At 36.9% G+C, this 22669-nt stretch overlaps 1 protein-coding gene across 3 annotated transcripts in view; it reads right to left on the bottom strand.

Annotated features, from left to right (window-relative positions):
- Positions 1-22669, bottom strand: part of TDRD3 (tudor domain containing 3) — a 205222-nt gene that overhangs the window by 131002 nt on the left and 51551 nt on the right. For 2 of the 3 annotated variants that reach the window (XM_027846178.1, XM_027846179.1), the window contains exons 3-4: positions 22348-22413; positions 11617-11777 (exon numbers count right to left, since the gene is read on the bottom strand). In XM_027846178.1, coding sequence (XP_027701979.1) covers positions 11617-11777; positions 22348-22413 — 227 coding nt within the window. The remainder of the gene's footprint in view (positions 1-11616; positions 11778-22347; positions 22414-22669) is intronic. The other variant, XM_027846180.1, reaches the window with a different exon arrangement.

The raw sequence follows: 22669 nt of genomic DNA, 5'->3' as shown, positions 1-22669 counted from the left end.
ACTGGAGGGGAGGATGGGAAGCACAGAGGAGAGTAGGTTATGAAGATTTTAAATGCCAAATAAAGGATTGTACATTTGACCCAAGAAGCAACAGGGAGTCACTAGAGTTTATTGAATTGGGGTGGGGGGAGAGTAAAGGCGGCTTGCATTTTTAGACCTGCACTTTAGGAAAATCAATTAGAAAGCTGAATGGAAGATGGCCTAGCAAGGGAAAAGACTTGAGTCAGGGAGACCAACCAGAAGGCTACTGAAATAGTCTAAGTATGAGATGGTGCGGGTCTAAATCAGGGTGTTGGCAGTGAAGGCAGCACATACAAGAGATGTTAGGAAGGTGAAAATTAACAAGGCCTGGCAAGAGACTGGGAGAGAGAATGAGGAGTTGAATATGACATCTATGTTGTAAGTCTATGTGACTGTGCAGATGGTGGTGCCCTTGACAGTTATAGGAAAGTTGGAAGAATAGAGGATTGGAGGGAGAGAGGGGGGCATGATGGGTAGGTGCTGGGGAATATAATGAGTTCAGTTTTGGATATGTGAAGTTTAAGATGGCCAAAAAAAAAAAGTCAGTTCAGGATGTCCAGCTGGAGGTTAGGAAAGAGGTTAGGTTTAGATGGCATAATAAATAGAGGACTTGGTTTAGAGTCAGGAAAACCTGAGTTCAAATTTGGCCTTAGACACTCACTAGCTCTGTGACCTTGGGCAAGTCACTTAACACTGCTTCAATTTCTTAGACTTTAAAATGGACATAATAGTAGCACCTATCTCCCAAGGTTGATGTGAGGATAAAATGAGGTATTTGTGAAGAGCTTAGCATAGTGCCTTGCACATAATTATATAAATGTTAGCTATTATTAGATTAGGGCTGCATAAGTAAATCTGAGAATCATCAGCACTGAGATGATAACTGACGCCAGGAGAGATGATGAGATCACTAAGTAAAATGGTTGAAAAGATAAGAAGACCTGGAATAGAAGTTTGAGGTTTAGATACCCAAAATAAGCAGACATAGCCTGAAGATTCGGCAAAAGAGACTAAGGGATGACCACACAGGTATGAGAAGAACCAGGGTAGAGTGGTGTAACAAAAACCTAAAGGGAAGAAAATACCAAGGAGAAGAGGTGATTGACAATGCCAAAAGCTGAAGAGAGGTCAAGAAGAAAAGAGGTTTAATGCCATTAGATCTGGTAACTAAGGAATCATTGATAACTTTGGAGATAGTAGTTTCAGTCAAATGACGAGATTGGAAGCCATATTGTAGAGAGTTAAAATGGTAGTGAGAGGAAAGGAAATGGAGGCATCAATTACAGAATGGTTCTCAAAGAATTTAGCCAGAAAAGGGAGGAGAGATATAGCTGACAATAATAGGGGGAAGGGTGGTAAGGAAGGGGGATGGTGGTTGGTTCAAAAGAGGGTTTTTTAAGGATAGGAAAACATGAGCATTTTTGTAGACAGTTGGGAAGTAAACAGTAGACAGAAACTGAAGATAAGTGAGAGAGTAAGGATGATGAGAAGGGTTTGCCTTGGGAAAGACAGGGGTCACATCTTCAGGTGAAACAGGGTTGGAGAAGCATATAAGTGATGTGAGATGAAGAAGCAAGGACACAGAGAACTCAGCAAATGGTCTCAATGTTTTCACTGAAATATTAGAAAAATTTTCACACTAGAAAGCAATGGAATATTACTGTGCTATAAGAAATGATGTGACAAATACAGAAAAGCATGGAAAGATGTATATGAACTGATGCAGAATGAAGTAAACAGAGCCAAGAAAACAACATGCTCAGTAACTACAATGATATTAGTGATACTCCATTTCTATCTAAGTTTGACACCACTGGCCAACTAGTATCTAATCCAATCCAATCCAATTGGAAAAACTGAGAGGAATGGGCACTGAGAAAGACCAGCAGATTTGAAAACTGAAAGAAAACTGGTAATTCTGAAGAAAGGTGAATCAGTTGAGTAGTGAAGAGCAAAGACAGATTTCAAAGAGTTAAAAAATATGTGAGGAGAGAGGACGTGAAGGCAAGAGGTACAGATACCTTTTTCTTCTAGGAATTTTGCTGTGAGAAAATATAGGCTGATAGTATGGTAAAGTCTAATGAAGGATTTTTCAGGAGCAGAGAGACAAGGGAGTATCTATAGGCAACAGGGGCAGGAGATTGGAAAAACATTAAAGATTAGAGAAAGAAAAGGGATAATTGTAAGGTTTCTCTATAGGAGAATACAGTAGGGGATGGGATCAAGGGTACCTTTAGAAGGATTAGCACTGGTGAGAAGAAGGGTCAGGTCTTATCAAAGACAAGAGGAAAGGAAGAAAAAATGAGGAAAGATACGAAAGGCTTTTGAGATGTACAGAAAGAAAAAAGGAGCTCACAATGGTCTCTATTTTCTCAGTAAAGTATGAGGCTAATAAAAAATAACAGACTCATTCATGTGGCAGTTATTCTTGTATTGGCTATCTCTGCAAAGTCATACCAGTGACTAGTTGGAGATCAAGATCACATTTAATACAAAACTAAAAGACATAATACAAATTTTTTAAATGACATAACATTAAAACTTAAATTTGATCTGTTTAAATGAGTTAATAATAAAGAAAAATGAGACATAGAAAATTATATAGAAACCTTCAATATAAATATAGAAAACAACATTAATTATGACAATTTTATACAAACTTTTTTAAAAAAATTAGCCCTGTAAGTTCATCCACATAGTGAGCTCCAAGTGAGAAAACAGCCTCTATCAATGCATCTTGGCACCTTCTTTGCAGGCACCTACAGTCTTAGAAGAGTTGCTGGAGACACTGAGAGGTTAACTGAATTGGTCAGAGCCACACAACCAGTATGTGTCACAAGTATTACTTAGAAAGATCCAGGTCTTTCTGATTCTGAAGCCAGTTCTCAATCCACTATGTCATGCTTCCTTAGAAATGTAACTAAAATATAGTTAAATACTTGAACAATATTTTGAAATTATACCATACTGACTCTCCAAAAGTCATTCAGAAGCTTATGTGATATAAATTAATTGCTATAAAAAGGAGACCAAATGTAGCTAAAAAGTGACTTAGTCAGCAAACACCTGATTGGAAGGGAAAACTTGATGTGGAAAGAAACATGCTGGAAAAAAGCTTGTCAAAAGACCCAAGTAATTACAAGAGAACATCAACAAGTACAGACCTACTTTCTCATCTAAAAAAATATTTATTAAAATAACACACAAACACATAGAAGTCATTCTTAAAGGTAATTTGTAGGGAATAAGCAGGCTTCATAAGCAATATTCTACAGTGGACCACATCAACTGCTGAAAAAGAGCAAAAGGCTAAATATCATCCTGAGAAGATTTAAAGAATGAAGTTGAAACAAAGGCAACTAAAAGTTGAAAGACAGAAAAGATCTAGAAAGGTGTTCATGGCTTTTTAAAAATATTATTGATACCTTTGGCTTTTATATCACCTTAAATTCCCAATCTCCCTTCTCTACCTACCAGAGAGCTATCCCCTGTAACAAAGAATAAAAAAAAAGAAGAAATAAAAAAGTTCAGTAAAACTAACCAACACATCATCCAAATCTAACACTGCACAGTGCAAACCCATGGTCTCCTACCTCTACAAAGTAGGGAAGGAGATGTATTTTCATATCTTATCTTTGGGGCTAAGTATAGTCATATTAAATTCAGAGTATTTAGTTTTGATTCTTACTAATGTTATTTTTCTTTCCATTTATATTGTAATCATTTTGCATAGTCCTCTTCGCCATTTATGTTGTAATTATTGCACACAGTTTTCCTAGTTCTGTTTATCTTACTTTGCATTAGCTCATACAGGTCTTCCCATGTTTTGCAGTATTTTTCATGTCCATTGCTTTTTAAGGGAAATATTCCACTACGTTCATTATCACAATTTGTTTAGCCATTCCCCAATCAACAGGCCTTGCCTTTGTTTCTAGTTCTTCACAACAACGAAAAGTGCTTCTATAAATATATTGGTGTATAGGGGACCTTTATTTTTTAACACTAACTTCCTTGGAGTATGCCTAGCAGTGGTATCTCTAGTTTGAAGGGTATGGATTTCTTTAGCATAATTACAAATTGCTTTCTGGAATGGATAAACATATACATACACATACATATATGTAAAATCTGCTTAATTAAAAGACAGAATGCTAAGAGAATCTAAAATCACCCCCCCTTAATCCCTAGAGCTAACATGGGTGGTTACATCAGATCAGACTACCCAGACGGTGAATATAGAGAAAAGATTCTGAATTTAACTCAGAGAGTCCAAACAGTTGAAAGAGAAAGGTACTTTTTTGTACTCACCAAACACCTGTTCTAATGGGCTTTTTATTGGGTCCACACAGCATAGAACTATGAAAAGATTTGCTCATCATAATTAGTAGCACTTTTATGAAAATTGTTCCAAATTTTCAGATCTGGTGTTCCTAATTATAGGAACACTGCCTCCTTCACTTAGAACAAGAGACAATAAGGAGGAAGGATCACTTTATTCATTCAGTAAATATTTGCTAAACAGTGTACAAGGTATCACACTAGGTTTTATGGGAAAAACATATTTATACATACACAATGACTTCTATGAGCTTATAAAGGAAGGGAAGTGGACATGTATTTATTAAGTTCCTACTATGTTCCAGGCACTGTGTCAAGAACTTACAAATATTATCTTATTTGATCATAACAACAACCCTGAGAGGTAGGTATAATTATTATTCCCACTTTACAGTTGAGGACACTAAAGTAGACAAAAGGTGACTTGCTCAGGGTCATGGGAAATAAGGCATGCCTAACTAACTAAAATACAAGGCAGTATATGCTAACTGACAATACAAATGGTCTAACAAATAAATGATACAAGAATTTCAAAAGAAAGATGGCTAGAGACCCATGGACTAAAATTTAACAGAGTGTCAGCTCAATGAAGCTCTCAAAAATGAAACTCTGAGGAAATAAAGAAAAGCAATCCTAATGAAGAAAAAAGAGTTGTCTAAAGAGAATTTTAGTAATACAAAGGGAACTCATTAAATGACTTGGATTTTTAAAAGACATACACAGAAGATGGAAGAACAGGTAATATAAGATGAATAAAGAACATAACATAATCCTATAAAAATAATGACAAGAGTGTTGAAATTGACAATGACTTGAGGCTGATGAGAAAAGTTAAACACAAGAGTTTTTTAGCCAACTTGAAGAAAACAGGAAGATCAATTAAGAGACAAGACCAACAAGGAGAGTGGATGGGACAATGACACCTGATAAAACAAAGAAGAGCTGCCTAATTCTTACTCTAATTGTTTTTTCTGCCAAAGAGAAACACTCATCCAATTTGGACTGGAAAGGACCAAACAATTATGGCTAAAAAGGAACAGATAACCAAGACAAGTAGGATGACAGTACGAGATCACTTAGCTTCCCATAATGAACCCAAGACTAGAATCTCAAATGAACTAAAATAGGAGGAGGGGCGGATAAGGACTGGCAGATGTGATTAATGAGCCAGTATGAGACTATCATAGAAAAGAGAAGACATACTCCAAGATAAAGGGGAAAAAGTGCTAATTTTCCAAGAAAACAGGGCCTGCCAACTACAGAACACTGAACCTGACCTGAGCAAAACTCTGAAACATATTACTGGAGGTAAAATTAGCATCTATCTAGAAAAGGAAGATTTGATCAGAAAAAAAGCTAGCATGATTTCATCAAGAATAGGCCAGGCTAAATAAACTTTACTTACTTTTTTGACCAGGTTACTAAAATGGCCAAGACAACAAGGCTAGAGAAGACTGGACTTGGAATTAAGGAGATCTGGGTTCAAAACCTACTTCTAACTCTTAGTAGAAACCCTGGCCAAATATTTAACAACTGTGAGCCTCAGGCATCTCCCTAAGACTCATTTACTAAGTCATACAGAAATTGAAATCTGCATTGGTGGACTAAATTCCTACATTAGAAATTTAAATTAATGCAATACTAACATATCAACTGGTAGATTAGAAGAACCCTAAATAAAGTTTGCCTATATTTTAGTGAAGTGTTTGGTAAAAATTTCTCATGCTATTATTACTGAAAAGATGCAAAGATATAGGCTAGATGACAGCATAATTAGGTGGAATCAGAAGAAATGGATGAGTGGTTGAACCCAAAGTGCAATCAAAAATGATTATATGACAACTTGTCTCCTGTACAGTATTCTAGGGACCTTAATTCAATCAAATATTTGAATTAAGGCACAAGTGGCTTGTTTATCAAATATGCAAATGACAATATTTAGGACAGATACTATTATAGTTGTTTGTCCTTCGTTCTCTAAGAGGATCATTACATCAGGGAGGTGATGCGATGACATGCAAGTGAATTAGATTTAAGTGAGGGAGGGCTGTGCAAAGTCACCTGCCTCACTTTTTCTTCTGGAGCCAACTGGGTCCAGTGGCAAGAAACTGGATGTAGTGGGAGAGTAAGACAGATAGCTAACATACTGAATGAAATCTAGATTTTTTTGAACTTAAAATGTAACGATAACAACAATAATGAGAAAAGGATAAAAATAATATACTTACTAGCATTTATATAAGGCTTTAAGGCTTGAAAAGTACCTTATAAATGTTATCTCATTTGATCCTCACAACAATCCCAGGAGGTAGGTATTGTTGTCCTCATTTTATAGATGAGGAAACTGAGACAGACAGTAAGGTCACACAGCCAGTAAGTGTCCAATAACAAATTAAAACTCAGGTCTTCCAGATTTCAAGTCCACTTCTCTACCCCCTGATTCATCTGCTTCCTCTAAAACAAGACAAGAAAAAAATGAAGGAGCTAGATTTGAGTCCAGAGAAGTGAAGACTTAGAGGAAACATGATGCCTGTCTTCAAGTATCTGAAGTGGTCTCATGGAGAAGGAAAGATAAAAATTTGTTTTACTTACTGCAAAGGGAGGAAAAATAAGGGAAATAAGTGGAAGCTACAAGGACAGAACTAGGCTTGATGTAGGAACAAACTCTCTAACAATGAGATCTGTCCAAAAGTGGAACAGGCTCCTTCAGGATGTGGAGAGTCCCCCATCACTGGCAGTCTTCAAGCAGAGACTTGTTGGGGATGCTACAGAAAAAATTCCTGTTCAACCTAGAATCTAGTTCTAGGTTGAACTAGATAACTTGTAGATTCTTTTCAAATCTTACATTTTTTTAATTAGAATTCTGTGAGCCTTAATGAAAAGGAAGAGAAAAAAAAGTATTAAGAGAGAAACTTTTAGACCCTAAGCATAAATGTGTGTTATGGATGATACTCTGTAAAGAAAGGAAAACAAGTTCTGAGGTGTTAGGAAACCTGTTTAAAGAAGTGACACGCCTGTCTTATCGAGGAGTGCAGAGGGCACTTGGTCAAAGGTCTAAGGTATCACTCATCAGTATCTCTTAAAGGACAATTAGACACCACAGAATAAGGTGGGAAACAGCTCTGCAAAGATGGGTCACAGGGTTAGTCAAAGGAAAGACATGCTCATATCATATCTTCCCTGTACTCTGTGGTACTTGGCTCAGCTCCAAGCTGGCTTAGTTGGATGCTTCTAGCTAAGTTGGAAAAAGGAACAAGAAAAATGGTCTATGAGTTTATAATAATTTTAGAATCTCACATGCCAGAGTCTAATTACATTATCATCTATGAAAATATACTAGATCAAAAGAATTTTTTGAATCCTGAAGAGCACCCTAGGTACATAGAACCAGAGAATGTTAGAGATAAACAGAATAAAAAGATCCCATAGTCCAACTTTCTGCCAGCCTCCTGAGGTGCCAAGACCTCACACCTCAGACCTCTGAAGCTCTCCTCCCCCCTCCAGCTAAGCCCCTTCCATATGCCTCAAAGCAACCCCTTCCATCTGTACCAGCACACAGCATCTGCCACTTCCCACCGCGAGCACGTCTTCCAAGTGGGATATGGAGAACTTTTAGTGCAAGGAAGAGCAACCTTCCCTTCGATTTCAGGTCTCCCATATCCTGCTGTACTTGTCCTTTGAAAGTACAGCAGTGGGGCAGCTAGGTTGCCCAGTGGTTAGAGCACCGGCCCTGAAGTCAAGAGGACCTGAGTTCAAATCCGGCCTCAGACCAAACACTTGACACGTACTAGCTGTGTGACCTTGCGCAAGTCACTTAACCCTGACTGCCTCACTTTAAAAAAAAAAAAAAAGGAAAGAAAGTACAACAGTACCGCTCTCCACTCAAAAATGAACGTTCTCACACCTGGTCATACCCATCACATCCTAGTGACTCTGAACTGTAGATCATTATTCAAACTTCATTCCACACCCCCTACAACCTAATTTCTCATTCCCATCCCCCCAACCCTCCCGCCCCAAAGTTTCATGCTAACTCTACTTAAACCTTCCATTGTACCCTCTGGAATGTGTGTTCCATAGGCAACAAACTTTGCTTCATATCAAATCTATTCCTCTACTACTTTTTCCATCTACTAGCTCTTACTGAAACCTGGCTTTCCCTTACTGACAAGACTACTGGCCACCCTTTCCAGTGCTGACTGCACTTTCACCAATACTCTGGCTCACTGGTCAGTGCAGGGGAGCTGAAATACTCTTTGCTTCAAACTGCCACTTCCATGTTCTCCTCCTTCGTCCATCATTCAGTAACCTCCATTCCTTTGAGGTTCATGTTATTCATATGTATCACCCAATCAAAATCCGAGTAGCTGCTGTCTACAGACTCCCAGGTAATTCACCTTTCTTCCTCAAAGAGTTCAATACCTGGCTTACAATATTACTCTCATCACCTCCTGTCATCATCTAAGGGACGTCAACACACATAGGGTAAATACACTAACTATTCAGTTCCTCAACCTACTCATCTCTCAGGAGCTACTCCTCCAACCCACCTGAGCCACACACAAGGAGAACCCTTGATCTTGCCAACATCCACAAACGTAACATCTTTATGTTTAAGAATTCCGAAACTCCCTTCCCCAATAAATCTATTTCATCTCTCTCTCTGCCTATCCTTTCATAATCCTACTCTTCATCCTTACCATGACTTCCAATCCCTTTACCCCTCAACTCTTTCCCAGGCTATCTCCCCTGCATTAGCCACTCTTTCCTCTTCTCCCCATCTTGATTCCTTGGTGAATTCCTTGGTAAGCCCCCTTATCCTCTCGCCAATTATACCCAGCCAAACCTCAGTCTTGGATCACTCCTACCATTCACATCCACACACATACTGCTGAAAGTAAGATGGAGAAAATTACACAACCACTCTGTGTCCATTTCAAATTTAAATTACATAACCTTAACTGGACCCCCATTGCTGATGGACAGTCCCACTATACCTCCTATATCCACTCACTATCACATTTTCTACAGTAACTCTCCCAAACCTTTTCATCTCTTCTCAAACCTTACATGGTTCTCCCAAAGCTCTCTTAGCTGCCAAATCCAATTCCCTTTTCTCAGTCTTCCCTTACCTCTCTGCAGCTTTTGACATTGTTGATCACTCTCTTCTCCTTGATACTCTCTTCCCTCTACGTTTTCAGGACACCATTCTTTCCTGGTTCTCCTCCTATCTGACCATTCTTTCTCTCTCCTTTGCTGGATCCTTCTACAGATCATACTCTCTAACCACAGGTATCCCTTCTTCTCCTCCCCTTCTATGCTACTTCACTTGTTAATCTCATCAGCTCTCATGGATTTCATGACCATCTCCTTGTCTATGATTCTCAAATCTACCTATCCTTCCCTAAAGTCTCTGCTGACCACCAATCTCTCATCACCAACTGCCTTTCAGACATCTTCAACTGGATATCCAGGAGATACCTTAAACTCAAAATGTTCAAAACTGAATTTATTTTCTTTCCCTCTAAACCCTCCCTGCCTCCTACTTTCCCTGTTTCTGTAAAGTGCAACACCATCATCCCAGTCCCTCAGGCTCACAAGATAGGAGTCATTTTGAATTCCTTACCATCTCTCATCTTCCCATATCTGAACTATTGTCAAAGCCTATTGATTTAACCTTTACAACATCTCTTGAATGTGTCCCCTTTTCTACTCTGACACGGTTATCACCCCAGTGCAGGCCCTCATCACCTTGCTCCCGGATTACTGCAATAGCCTACTGATGGGTCAGCCTGACTCAACTCTCTCCCTACTCCAACCTATTCTCCATTCAGTCACTAAAGTGTTTTTCCTAAAATGTAGGTCGAATCTTGTCACCACCCTACTCAAGAAACTCCTATGGCTTCCTATTGCTTCCAGGAGCAAACACAAAATGCTTTGTTTGACATGCAAAGCCCTTCATAACCTAGCCCCCTTTCCAGTCTTCTTATACCTTACCTCCTTAACACTTACTCTTTGATCCAGTGACATTGGCCTCCTGGCTATTACATGAACAAGACACTCTATCTCTTGGCTCAGGGAATTTTCTCTGGCCATCCCCCATGCCTAGAACACTCTCCCTCCTCCATTCTAACTATTGACCTCCCTGGCTTCCTTTAAGTCCCAGCTAAAATCCTACCCTTTTGAGGAGGCCTTCCTTAATCCACCTTAATTCTAGTGTTTTTCCTCCTTTAATTATTTCCTACTTATTCCATATAGCTTGCTTTGTATATATTTGTTTGTTTGTTGTTGTCCCCCACATGAGACTGCAAGCTCCTTGAGGGTAGGGACTGTCTTTTGCCTCTTTTTGTATGGTCAACACTCAGCACAGTGCCTGGCACATAATAGGTGTTTCATGTTTCTTTCTTTCTTTCTTTAGGTGAAGCAATTGGGGTTAAGTGACTTGCCCAGGGTCACACAGATAGTAAGTGTCAAGTGTCTAAGGCCGCATTTGAACTTAGGTCCTCCTGACTCCAAGGCTGGAGCTCTATCCACTGTGCCACCTAGCCACCCCATGTTTATTAATTATTGATTGAATAAGCTAGATCCTCAAGTGAAATGACTTGACCAAGGTGACATGTCTGACAGAACCAGAACTTGAAAATATGTCTACTAGTACTCTTTCCACTATGTCATGCTGTCTCCAATCTACTATACCAACTAGCAGGGGCAATTCAATCCTATCTAGAAGTCTAACAGCTATGATTACATTAAAGAGTTAGCTCTTTCATACAGGGGAACCTAAACTTTTTGTTTATACTATTAATTCTGAAGTAAAATTTAATCACCATTAGTTCCTATATATAAACATCAATATATCTAGCACAATTACAAATATCTTCTGAAAGGAGCAAAAGTCCTCCATTTTTTCAAAAGCTCATTCGCTAATCTCAAACAAATACATTCTAAAACTCCTCAAAAGCAGCCTATTTTGCACATAACTCTTCTCTACCAAGTCAAGAGTCTAACTATAGACAAAAGATTCAGAAACAACAGATAACTAATCAGTATCCTCCTGTCTCTCAAGATATTATCAATTTCAGATTTTTGGTGATATTATTTATTCTTCCCACAAGCATGGGGAGAATAATTCCAATCTTTTCTTGAAGATTCATGATATATAGGCATGAGGTTGCTGAGTAATCCCAAAGCCTTCAAATTCAGAAATCAAACATCAACTTTAAAAACTCAAAACACAAATTTACAAATGTCATTCACCTAATTTTTGACATATAATTAAATTCTACTGCTGTGCAACTTATATGGCCATCAGTCATCTGCAAGCGCAGCATCCTTGGTGCAACTTGAGATTCTTCATTATCCTTTGGGGCAGCAACGTTGCGGATTTTCTGAATCTGTAGAACACATGGGCCTTCAAGCTGTAAAGACAAAGGAAGAATCACTTTTGAATAACTTGCTGTTCTCATTTTTAGTGATTTCTTTTTTCTTTAGTAACACTTTTGAGTATCACACAGTTGAAATTCAATTAATTAGACATAAATCTGAAATTAGACTACAGACTTCAGTTGTACTTTGATAGCTTCATTTTTTAAGAGAAATTCTTCTTGGAAAAGGTCTTTTAAAAAAAACAGGTATCTTTCTCAAGCATATGTGAGTCCAATTCCATTTTTAGAAAGCAATAAGAGGAATAAAATCTTTGGGAAGAAAGTTATGGTGTTGGAAGAAAAGATAGTAATAGAAGATTTTGGAATTCTGTGTTGCAAATTTTTGACTTCTGATACTTATTTATTACGTGAAATTCGGGTTTCTAAGGCACTTTCTGCTTTCAAAGGGCTTTGTAGTAGTACAGATATTTGTAAAGATGGGATGCTTTTGCTCAGAATGCACAAAGATATAAATACACCCTCTTCTGGTAAACTTGAAGAATATTATTCTCTGTTAGCTAAGAATTTCAACTTTCCTGAATTCAATTTATCTGAGCTATAGTGTATTCATACATGTAATATTTATAAATGCTTATAAATTTAGTTTTGCATTTCTTGAGTGGAGACAGAAAGAAATTTACTTTCTCATAGGCCGTCCATTTCTATCAAACAAAAAAAATAAAATTAATGTAGTAACTGGTTTTCTAACTAAGCATTTATGAAACAGTATAATATAATATTTGGGAAATGACAGCAAAATTTGCCTTATTTCTCTGGAAAACAGATTTTTTTATCACAGACCGGAAGGATCCTCTCTAAAGAAAATACTTTTTCATCAACACTCTAAGACAGTATAACTTTTGAGTATGCTGACAGAAAATGTTCTATCATTATTATTCTTAATCTCTTTATTATCCCTTTTTGTACCCCCTTTATTCCTGTGTATCATAAATTAATTTACAATTTCAACAAATAACAAAAGCAATGTGAAATGATTAACTTATTTTTTAAAGTTCCCCTAGGTGAGTATGTCCCAAAGTTTTACAAATTGCCCTCCTCAAGATACATTAATATTATATCTCCAAGGAAATGTCTATTTAGCTACCAATTCAGGGTTAGAAAAAAATATCCAAAGGGAGAAGAAAATAAGTAATTTTATATAGCATCTACTTTTTAACTTAAAAAGAAAAAAATCAGATTTTTAAAAATATAATTTTAACAGCATAAATTATGTCTAAACTGTGAGCTAGTTTGAGGAAAAGAAGAAAGCTAAACATGGGAAATTTGTTCTAGTCACCTTTTAAAATTTTCTTATCCAAGCTTTATTAAAATAGCCATCACCATATAAAAGTCAAAAATGTAATTAACTGAAATGATAGCTGAATGTTTGATGAAGGAAACATTCCACAGAAATTAAAGGGTTGTATTGCATTATGTACAGATGCCAGTGAAACTGTAAGGTATGTAAGAGTATGAACTGCTTTGTTGTTTTTGTATCCTAATAACCTAGTATGATCAGACAAAATTTGGAACTTACTGAATTGTGATGAATGAGGTTCTATGATTTACTCTGGACTCACTTAACACTTTTATACCAGACTTCAGAGAAAACAAACAGTTAATATGGTCAAGCCAACCATATTGATATGTCAGCAAATGTTGTAAGATTACATCAACAACAGGAAGATGTCCCACTAGCAAAAATGGTCTAGCCATTTCTGTTAATTAGCAGCTGCCACCCTTCTCTGCTCTTCCCCTCTTGCTTATTATTACCCCACTGTTTATTCTCCTTGCTGCTTCATAACCCCACTAGAATAAGACAGGAGACTGACACAGTAAATAATAAAAAGGAGTCAAGGAGCAAGCAGGTAAGTGTTAGGGAAATAGTTTTTGAGAAAATGTTGAAGAAATTGAGAAAAACTTTGAAGAAGTTTCAAAAGATTTTAGGCTAAACAAGAGCAAAGTGAGATTTTCTTACACTGAAATTAATGAGGTGATGAAAAATACTTACTGAAAGAAATCATGGAAGTCCCTGACCCTTAGAATTTTAAGAATGTGCAATTATACCAAGTACTGAGAATGGATAATATGGTTTTAGGTCTTTATAAAGTCTATACCTCCATGAAAGTTTTTAAAAGGTGGAAACATTCTAAAGCAAAATACATACTAGGTTCATATTCAAGGATGGCACATCTAGTAAAAAGGGAAGAAATAATGAGGGAATCCCATACAATGGTACAGTCTTTCCCAAATGAGAGGCATCACAATATAGTAAGAGATTTGTAGTCAGAAAAATCTGGCTTCTGATTTTGCTTCTGTCCCTCAATAACTATGTGGTCAGGGGCCAGAGTTTCCATATCTGTCAAATAGAGACAACAATTACCTATTAAACACATCACAGGACTGCTGTGAAAATGAGAAAATGTATGGAAGATGCTTGGTCAATGGTAAAATGCTATTTTTAAAAAGGCATCAGTTCTTTAATATTCCTTTTGATTAAAAACCTGTAAGTTACTTTGTGAAAGTTAGTTTTGAAATTTCAATCAATAAAACATTGAGCATCTATAATGTACAAGATATTGTGTTTAAAACTATACATAAATGCTACTAATAACAATAATTATTGGTAATGATAGCTACAACTTGTTAATGCTCAACAATATATTCACTGAAAATATGTACAACATTTCATTAAAATGAAAACTACAGAAATCATGCTATCTGATACAAGGAATAAAGAAACAGATACTTGGGGTAACTTAAATTCATAGAACCTTCTCTAAAGTATACAAGAATTTTTTTGTAACTTCTTTAAACAAATTCACAAAAATGTCTTTAGACTGTACATTTTTATTTTAAGACAGCAAAGCCATCTTGTGGTTGATATTGGTAATGCTCATACTTTGAGCATAACAGGTATGTTACACTAATTTCTCATAATGAATTTAGGTCCACATTAGCAGTGTAGAAATAAATCTTACACAAGCAGACTAAGTACCCTTACTATAAGGATTAATTTTAAATACCTAAATTCCCAAATTTCTTCATACTATCTGTTGGTCATAAAATACTTTCAAATAAAATCCTTTTTTTTTTTAAACAACTAACAGTTCAACTTGGTTAGGACACTTATTGCTATGAAAACAATCATATCAGAATGTTCAATTCTTTTAGATTTATAATTTTTTAAAGTAATATACTTCAGTATTATGACTCAGGCTTCTTAGTACTTATCCGTGACTATTCAGCATCATTTTATGATTTTTATACCTTAAGTCAAGGATTCTTAACATGAACTTAAAAAAAAAAATTGGTAACTATTTCAATATAATTGGTTTCTTTTGTAATAACATCTATTTTGTTTCAAGCATTTAAAAATATTCTGAGAAAAGGTCTGTAGGCTTTGTCAGATTGCTAAAGATAACAAAAAGTCTAAGAATCCCTGTATTAAAGAAAACTATAAATTCATAAAGCAAATAATAAAGAATCCTAAGTTGACAGTCTTAAGTATTTTTACCATGTTTATAACCACATTCAAATGCTCTCCTCTGAATAATCTTCCATCTATCTAAATCTCTTTTTAGAACATTTAAATATGAAACTTTACTATGAGTTTTGTTTTTTTTTTTAATTCAACAACTTAGGTGGTTTCTCATGTTTGTAGTCAACAAAAAAAAATACAAATACACCTTCATGTAATAATTATAATTTTGGTGATGAGAAGACAAGAAGTGTGATAGCTGCCTTCAAGTATGCAAAAGGGAATCATGTGGTAGAGAGAACAAATTTCTTAAGTATGATTTTAAAGGGAAGAACTAGAGTAAAAAGGTTATGAATTTTGGTACCATAAGGAAAAATTTACTATAAATTAAGGCTATACATCAATGGAATGGGCTGCTTTTTAAGGATGTGAGCTCCACATAGCTAAAAAGTATTTAGCTAGTCAGTAAACATTTATTAAATGTCTACTACATGCCAGGTACCATGTTAAGTGCTGGCAATACAAAGAAAAACAAGAGACAGGTCCTACCCTCAAGGAGTTCACAATCTAATGGGGAAAACAATATGCAAATAACTATAAACAAATAAACTCTCTACAGGATAAATCAGAAATAATTAAAACAGAGAAGGCACTATAATTAACATAGAAAGGAAAGGCTTCTTGAAGAAGGTGGAATTTTAGCTGGGACTTAAAGCCAGGGAAGCCAAGAGGTAGAGATAAGGAGGGAGAACATTCTCTACATGAGACACTGCCAGTGAAAATGTCTACGGTCAGGATATGGAGTGTCTTGTTCAAGGAACAGCAAGGCCAGTATCACTGGATTGAAGAGTACTGGGGTAGAGGGTAAAGATTGAGTACACTAGAAGGCAGTCTAGAAGTTATGGAAGCCTTCCAACAGCAAAGAAAGGATTTTATATTTGATCCTGGAAGTTAAAGGAAGTCATTGGAGTTTATTGATTAGGTAGGGCAACATGGTCAATCCTGAGATTTAAGAAGATCACTTTGAGGGGTGGAGCCAAGATGGTGGAGTAAAAGCAGGGACTGCCTTGAGTTCTTCCCCAAACCCTTCCATATATCTGTAAAAAATGACTCTAAACAAATTCTAGAGCAGCAGAACCCACAAAAAGCCAGACTGAAACAAATTTCCAGCCCAAGACAACCTAGAAGGTCGACAGGAAAAGTGTGTTACACCAAGTTGAGAGAGGAGCACTGTCCAGTATAAGTTGCTCCAGCAGTCCAGAGGTGGCAGCAGCTCTCAGTCCACTGACGGTAAGGGGATTGAAAAAATGATTAAAAGGAGACTACAAGGATCTCTTTGCTGGCACTGAGGCAGGATTCTGTTGCTTTGCCCATCTTGGCTCTGGGTTGCAGTCCTGGGACGAGGAGGAGCACTGGCATAGCAGAGCTTGTGGCAGCAGTGGAGAGAGAACTCTCCTCACAATTCCAAGGCAGAAAAGATTACTTGTGGTCACTCACAGACCAGAACACAGGCCAGGAGAGGAGTAAACACTTCTCCTTAAATCATACCAATTTGGAAGAACTGAATACTTACAGTTCCCTAGAAGTATCTTTGAAAATAGCTACATAAAACCCCTGAAGCTTGGGACAGTATCCCCTCCACACTGGAAGCAGAGCCCTACCTTAACAAAGAGTTAAAAAATCAAGTAATTGGCTGGGAAAATAAGCAAACAATGGAAAAAAAAAAACTCAGACTATGGAAACTTACTTTGGTGGCAAGGAAGATCAAAACATACACTCAGAAGGAGACAACAAAGTCAAAGCTCCTACATCCAAATCCTCCAAGAAAAATATGAATCAGTCCCAGGCCATGGAAGAACTCAAAAAGTATTTTGAAAATCAAGTAAGAGAAGTAAAGGAAAAATTGGGAAGAAAAATGATAGTGATGCACGAAAATTATGAAAAACAAGTCAACAGTTTGCTTAAAGGACACTCAAAAAAAAATACTGAAGAAAATAACACCTTAAAAAACAGACTAGACCAAATGGCAAAAGAAGTCCAAAAAACCAATGAGGAGAAAGCAGAATTGGCCAAATGGACAAGGAGGTCCAAAAGCACACTGAAGAAAATCATTCCTTAAAAATTAGAATGGAGCAAATGGAAGCTAATGACTCTATGAGAAATCAAGAAATATAAAACAAAACCAAACGAATAAAAAAATAGAAGACAATGTGAAATATCTTGTTGGAAAAACAAATTACCTGGAGAATAGAGCAAGAGAGATAATTTAAAAATGACTGGACTACCTGAAAGCCAAGACGGAAAAAAAAAAAAAAGAGCCCAGACATCCAGACATCATCTTTCAAGAAATTATCAGGGAAAACTGCCCTAATATTCTAGAACCAGAGAGAAAACAGAAATTGAAAGAATCCACTGATCACCTCCTGAAAGAGCTACAAAAATCAAAACTCCCAGGCATATTATAACCAAATTTCAGACTTCCCAGGTCAAGGAGAAAATATAGCAAGCATCCAGAAAGAAACAATTCAAAGTATTGCGGAAACACAACAAGATAACACAAGATTTTGCAGCTTCTACATTACAGGACTGGAAGACTTGGAATATGCTATTCCAGAGGTCAAAGGAGCTAGAATTAAAACCAAGAATCACCTATCCAGCAAAACCGAGTGTAATCAATGAGGGGGTAAAATTGTCATTCAATGAGATAGCGGAATTTAATGTATTCTTGAGAAAAAAACAGAGCTAAATAGAAAAATTGACTTTCAAATACAAGACTCAAGAGAAGCATGAAAAGGTAAACAGGAAAGAGAAATCATAAGGGACTTATTAAGGTTGAACTGTTTACATTCCTACATGGAAAGGTGATATTTGTAATTCATGAAACCTGTCTCATTAGGGTAGTTGGAGGGAACATATACAGACAGAGGGCACAGGGTGAGTTGAACATGAAGGAATGATATCTAAAAAATAAAATTAAGGGGTGAAAGAGGAATGTATTGGAAGAAGGAGAAAGGGAGAGGTAGAATGGGGTAAATTATCTCACATAAAAGAAGCAAGAAAAAGCTTTTAGTGTTGGGAAAGAGGGGGAAAGTGAGAAGGAATGAGTGAACCTTACTCTCATTGGATTTGGCTTAAGGAGGGAATAACATACACACTCAATTGGCTATGGAAATCTATCTTACTCTACAGGAAAATAGGGGGGAAAGGGATAAGGGGGGGAATCATATAATGGAGGGCAGATTGGGAGAGGGGGTAATCAGAAGCAAACACTTTTGAGGAGAGACAGGGTCAAAGGAGAGAATAGAATAAATGGGGAGGCAGGATAGGAATAGGGAAATATAGTTAATTTTTCACAACATGACTACTATGGAAGTGTTTTGCAGGATAACACATATAATCTACATCAAATTGCTTGCCTTCTCAATGACGGTGGGTGGGGAAGTAAGAAGGGAGAGAATTTGGAGCTCAAAGTTTTAAAAACGAATGTTAAAAATTGTTTTCACATGTAACTGGGAAATAAGATACACAGGCAATGGGATATAGAAATAATTCTTACCATACAGGAAAACAGAAAAGGAAGGGGATGAGAGAAGGGATGGGTGGTGATAGAAGGGAGGGCAGACTGGGGTAAGGAGTAATCAGAATGCAGGGGTGGGGTAGGGGGAGGGGAGAGATGGGGAGAAAATTTGGAACTCAAAACCTTGTAGAAGTGAATGTTGAAAACTAAAAATAAATAAATAAATGTAAAAAAAAAGGATCACTTTGACAATTGAGTGGACACAGACTAATGTGGAAAGACACTTACTTGAAGCAGGCAGACCAAACAACAGTCTACTGTAATAGTCTAGGCATGAGGTGATGAGGGCTTGCACCAGGGTAGTAGCAATGCCAGAGAAGGGAAGGGAAATATGTGAGAGATGTTACGAAGTTAAAATCAACAGGCTGTAGCAACAGATTGTACATGGGAGGTAAATTAGAGTGAGGAACTGAGAATAACACCTATGTTGCAGGCCTGGGTAAGTGGGAAGATGGTGGTACTCTCAATAGCAACGGGTAAGTTTGGAACAGGGGAAGGTTTGAGAAAAATGAGTTTGGTTTTGAGCAAGTTGAGTTTAACATGTCTACAGGACATTCAGTTTGAGATGCTTAATAGCAATTGGAGAGGCAAGACCAGAGGTCAGCAGAGAGGTTACTGGAAAAGTAGATTTCAGAATCATCAGCATAGAGGTGATAAATTGAATCCATGAGAGCTGATGAGATAATTAAATAAAATAGTACAGAGAGAAAAGACAGAGTCGCAGGACAGATTCTTGGGAGACAATCATATTTGGTGAACATGACCCTTATGAAATTCTAGAAAAGAAAATTGAGGAATGGTCAGATAGGTTGGCAGGGAACTACGTGAGAAAAGTATAACAAAAATTTAGGTATAAGAATATCAAGAAGAAGAGGATGTTTAGCACTGTCAAAGGCTGCAGGGAGGTAAAGAAGAATGAGAATTAAGAAAAGGCCATTAGATTTGGCAATTAAAAGATCATTAGCAACTTTGAAGAGAGTAGTTTCAGTTGAATGATGAGGTCTGAAGACACACTATAGAAAGTTAGAAAGAGAGTGAGAAGAAAGGAAGTGGGGGCACCTATTATAGACAGCCTTCTCAGACAATTTAGCGACAAAAGGCAAGGGGAAATATGAGATGATAATGAGCAAGGACAGATGTATCAAGTGAGTTTTTTGAGGATAGGGTAGACATGGAAATGTTTGTAGGTAGTAGGGAAGCAGCCAGTAGATAAGGAAAGACTAACGATAAGTAAGACAATGTGGATGATAGAAGAGGCTATGTGTTGGAGATGACAGGATAGAATGAGATGCTTGGATATATAAAGGAGTTAACCTTAGCAAGGGTAAAGGTCCACCTCATCATATGACATAGTGGTGAAGGAGGAAAGAGTGGTAGAAGTATCCAGTTGATGTGAGCTGAAGAGGAAAAAAGAGGGAGCTCTTGGCCAGTGGCTTCAATTTTTTTCAGTGAATATGATAATATGAACCTCTCAGCAAGGCTCTCATCTGAGAAGGTGGGAGAAAGAAGAGTTATGGAAATTTTAAGGAGGAATGAAAAGATTTGGAAGAGCAACTGTGGTGAGTGGGATAGTGAATTAATTGTTCAGTTGTTTTCAGTCACGTCTAACTCTTTGTGATCCCATTTGAGTTTTTTTGGTTTTCTTGGCATAGATACTACAATGGTTTGCCATTTCCTTCTCCAGCTCATTTTATATATGAGGAACTGAGGCAAACAGGGTTAAGTGATTTGCCCAGGGTCACAGAGCTGGTAAATATCCGAGGCCAGCGCTTAGGCTTAAGGACTACAAAGACTAGGAATTATAGTTGACAAGTTATAACACTTCTTTAACTTTGAGAACTCTCCTGTACTATCAATTACCATTTGGAGTAAACAAAAATTTTCCTTTCCTATCTTCATATTCCAAGACTTTGGCCACCTTCTCTCATAGATCAACTGGCACATATCAGCTATGATGACCCTGGGAAGGTTAGCTTGGCTCCTCAGTGCTGGGTAATTCCAAATTTATGAGCTGCAGAAGTGCCACCCTGGCCCTCTATCATACTACACAAACACAGAGCATTCTTTGCAGACAGTGGTGCACAAAAGCAGAATGGACTTTTAGAAAGAGTCAAAAGATGTGGGTCAGAGTCTGGCTTAGTTTTTATTAGCTCAGTGACTCTGGGCCAGTCATTTCATCTCTCTGAGCTTCAATTTCCTCATTTAGAAATATCTCAACATTGGTAAAAAGGAATTCCCTCATTTCACCTATACTAATGAAATAACAGGTCTAGTCCCTATTCCTATCCTATCTTATCCTTAATAATTTCTTGATTGATGATTGCTAGACTCAAAAGTTCAAAACATAAACAATGGCATGTATGGCAATTTTTAGTTGGAACTGTTTTGCATAAATGTTCAAATGACATGAAAAATGAAATAGAAAAATCAATGAATCAATAAGCATTCATTAAGCACTCATGATGTGTCAAGGCATTAGTCTGGAGATATGAAGGAAAATAAAAAGCAGCCCCTAACCTCAAAGACTTTATGCTCTAATGGGAAAAGATAATATGTAGATAAGTAAGTATATTCAAGATACATAAATGAGAGGATTTTATTGGTATCATAACATGAGACACAGTCAAAAAGGAAAAAAAGGCAAAGAGCTGAAAGGACATTATTTCCAAGGCGCTAATAGCTTTACTACAATGTTCTCTTCTATTTTCTTATGCTACTATATTCACAAATAAGAGATCTGATGATAGATCAATTAAAAAGAAAAGGCACAATTATAAAACCTTAATAGTCTGTAACATATTTTGTATATTTACCAGCCTATTTTAATTTATGCATCTAGCAAACATTTAGTACTGATGTGCACAGCATATTATTCAAGAAGATAGAAAGATTTAGATAAAGTAGTTCCTAACCTTATAGACTAGTAGGAAAATAAGACACTAATAACTAATATAATACATAATATTACATGTTAATTTAACCAACCTCCACAAAATCACTTGTAGTGATTCGCTCCTTATTATGTCAGGCCTCTAAATAAACTCCAAAGGATCCCTCTACTGCCTCTAGGATCAAATAAGAGTTCCTCTGTTTGGCTTTTAAAGCCCTCTACAACCTATGCCAAAACTTCTGTTTCAACCTTATTATATGCTATACTCTTTCCCAGATGCTACAGTACTGCCAAAATGGCCCTTTTGTTCCTCACACACCACATGGCAACTGACAGTTCTCTGTACCTGGGACACACATGGAATTCACCTCCACCTCTCACAAACCTCCGTTTTCTTCAAAACTGTGCTTAAAGGACACCTTTTAAATTAACTTTTCAACTTCCTGCTAAAATGGCTACATTTGATCTCTGGGACTAAAAGAATATATCTAATTCTTCCATATGAAAGCAATGTTGAAGGATTTGAGTGGAGAAAAAGCTAAACATCCCCAAATCCTTCAAGTGATCCCCAGGATCCTCTCCATTAGAATAAAAACATATTAGCATTCTGGGTTACCTTTTCCACCTTTCCACCATTAATGTCACTGGGGAGGAATTTCTTGCCAATGGTTCTCAAATCTGTCTAAAATAAAAAGGATATCATTAAAATAGAATCAGAAAAGAAAATTAAAATTCTATGTCATGAATAAAGGATTAAATTTCTTCATAAGATGCTAGACCAAAGGGAAAATAAATATGCATTGAGTATATCTTCTGAAATAACTTCTCTCCACGGAAAGGGTATGAAATATACCAAAAAGGATGACTATGAGAAACGAAGCTAGATTCCACATATCTTTGGACAGGATTTTAACATGAATTCTGTTTATATTCTCCAA

Source organism: Vombatus ursinus, unplaced genomic scaffold (assembly GCF_900497805.2).
Source record: "Vombatus ursinus unplaced genomic scaffold, bare-nosed wombat genome assembly UNPS02015089.1, whole genome shotgun sequence".
Classification (NCBI taxonomy): Eukaryota; Metazoa; Chordata; class Mammalia; order Diprotodontia; family Vombatidae; genus Vombatus; species Vombatus ursinus.
This window is presented reverse-complemented; position numbering and strand designations above follow the sequence as displayed.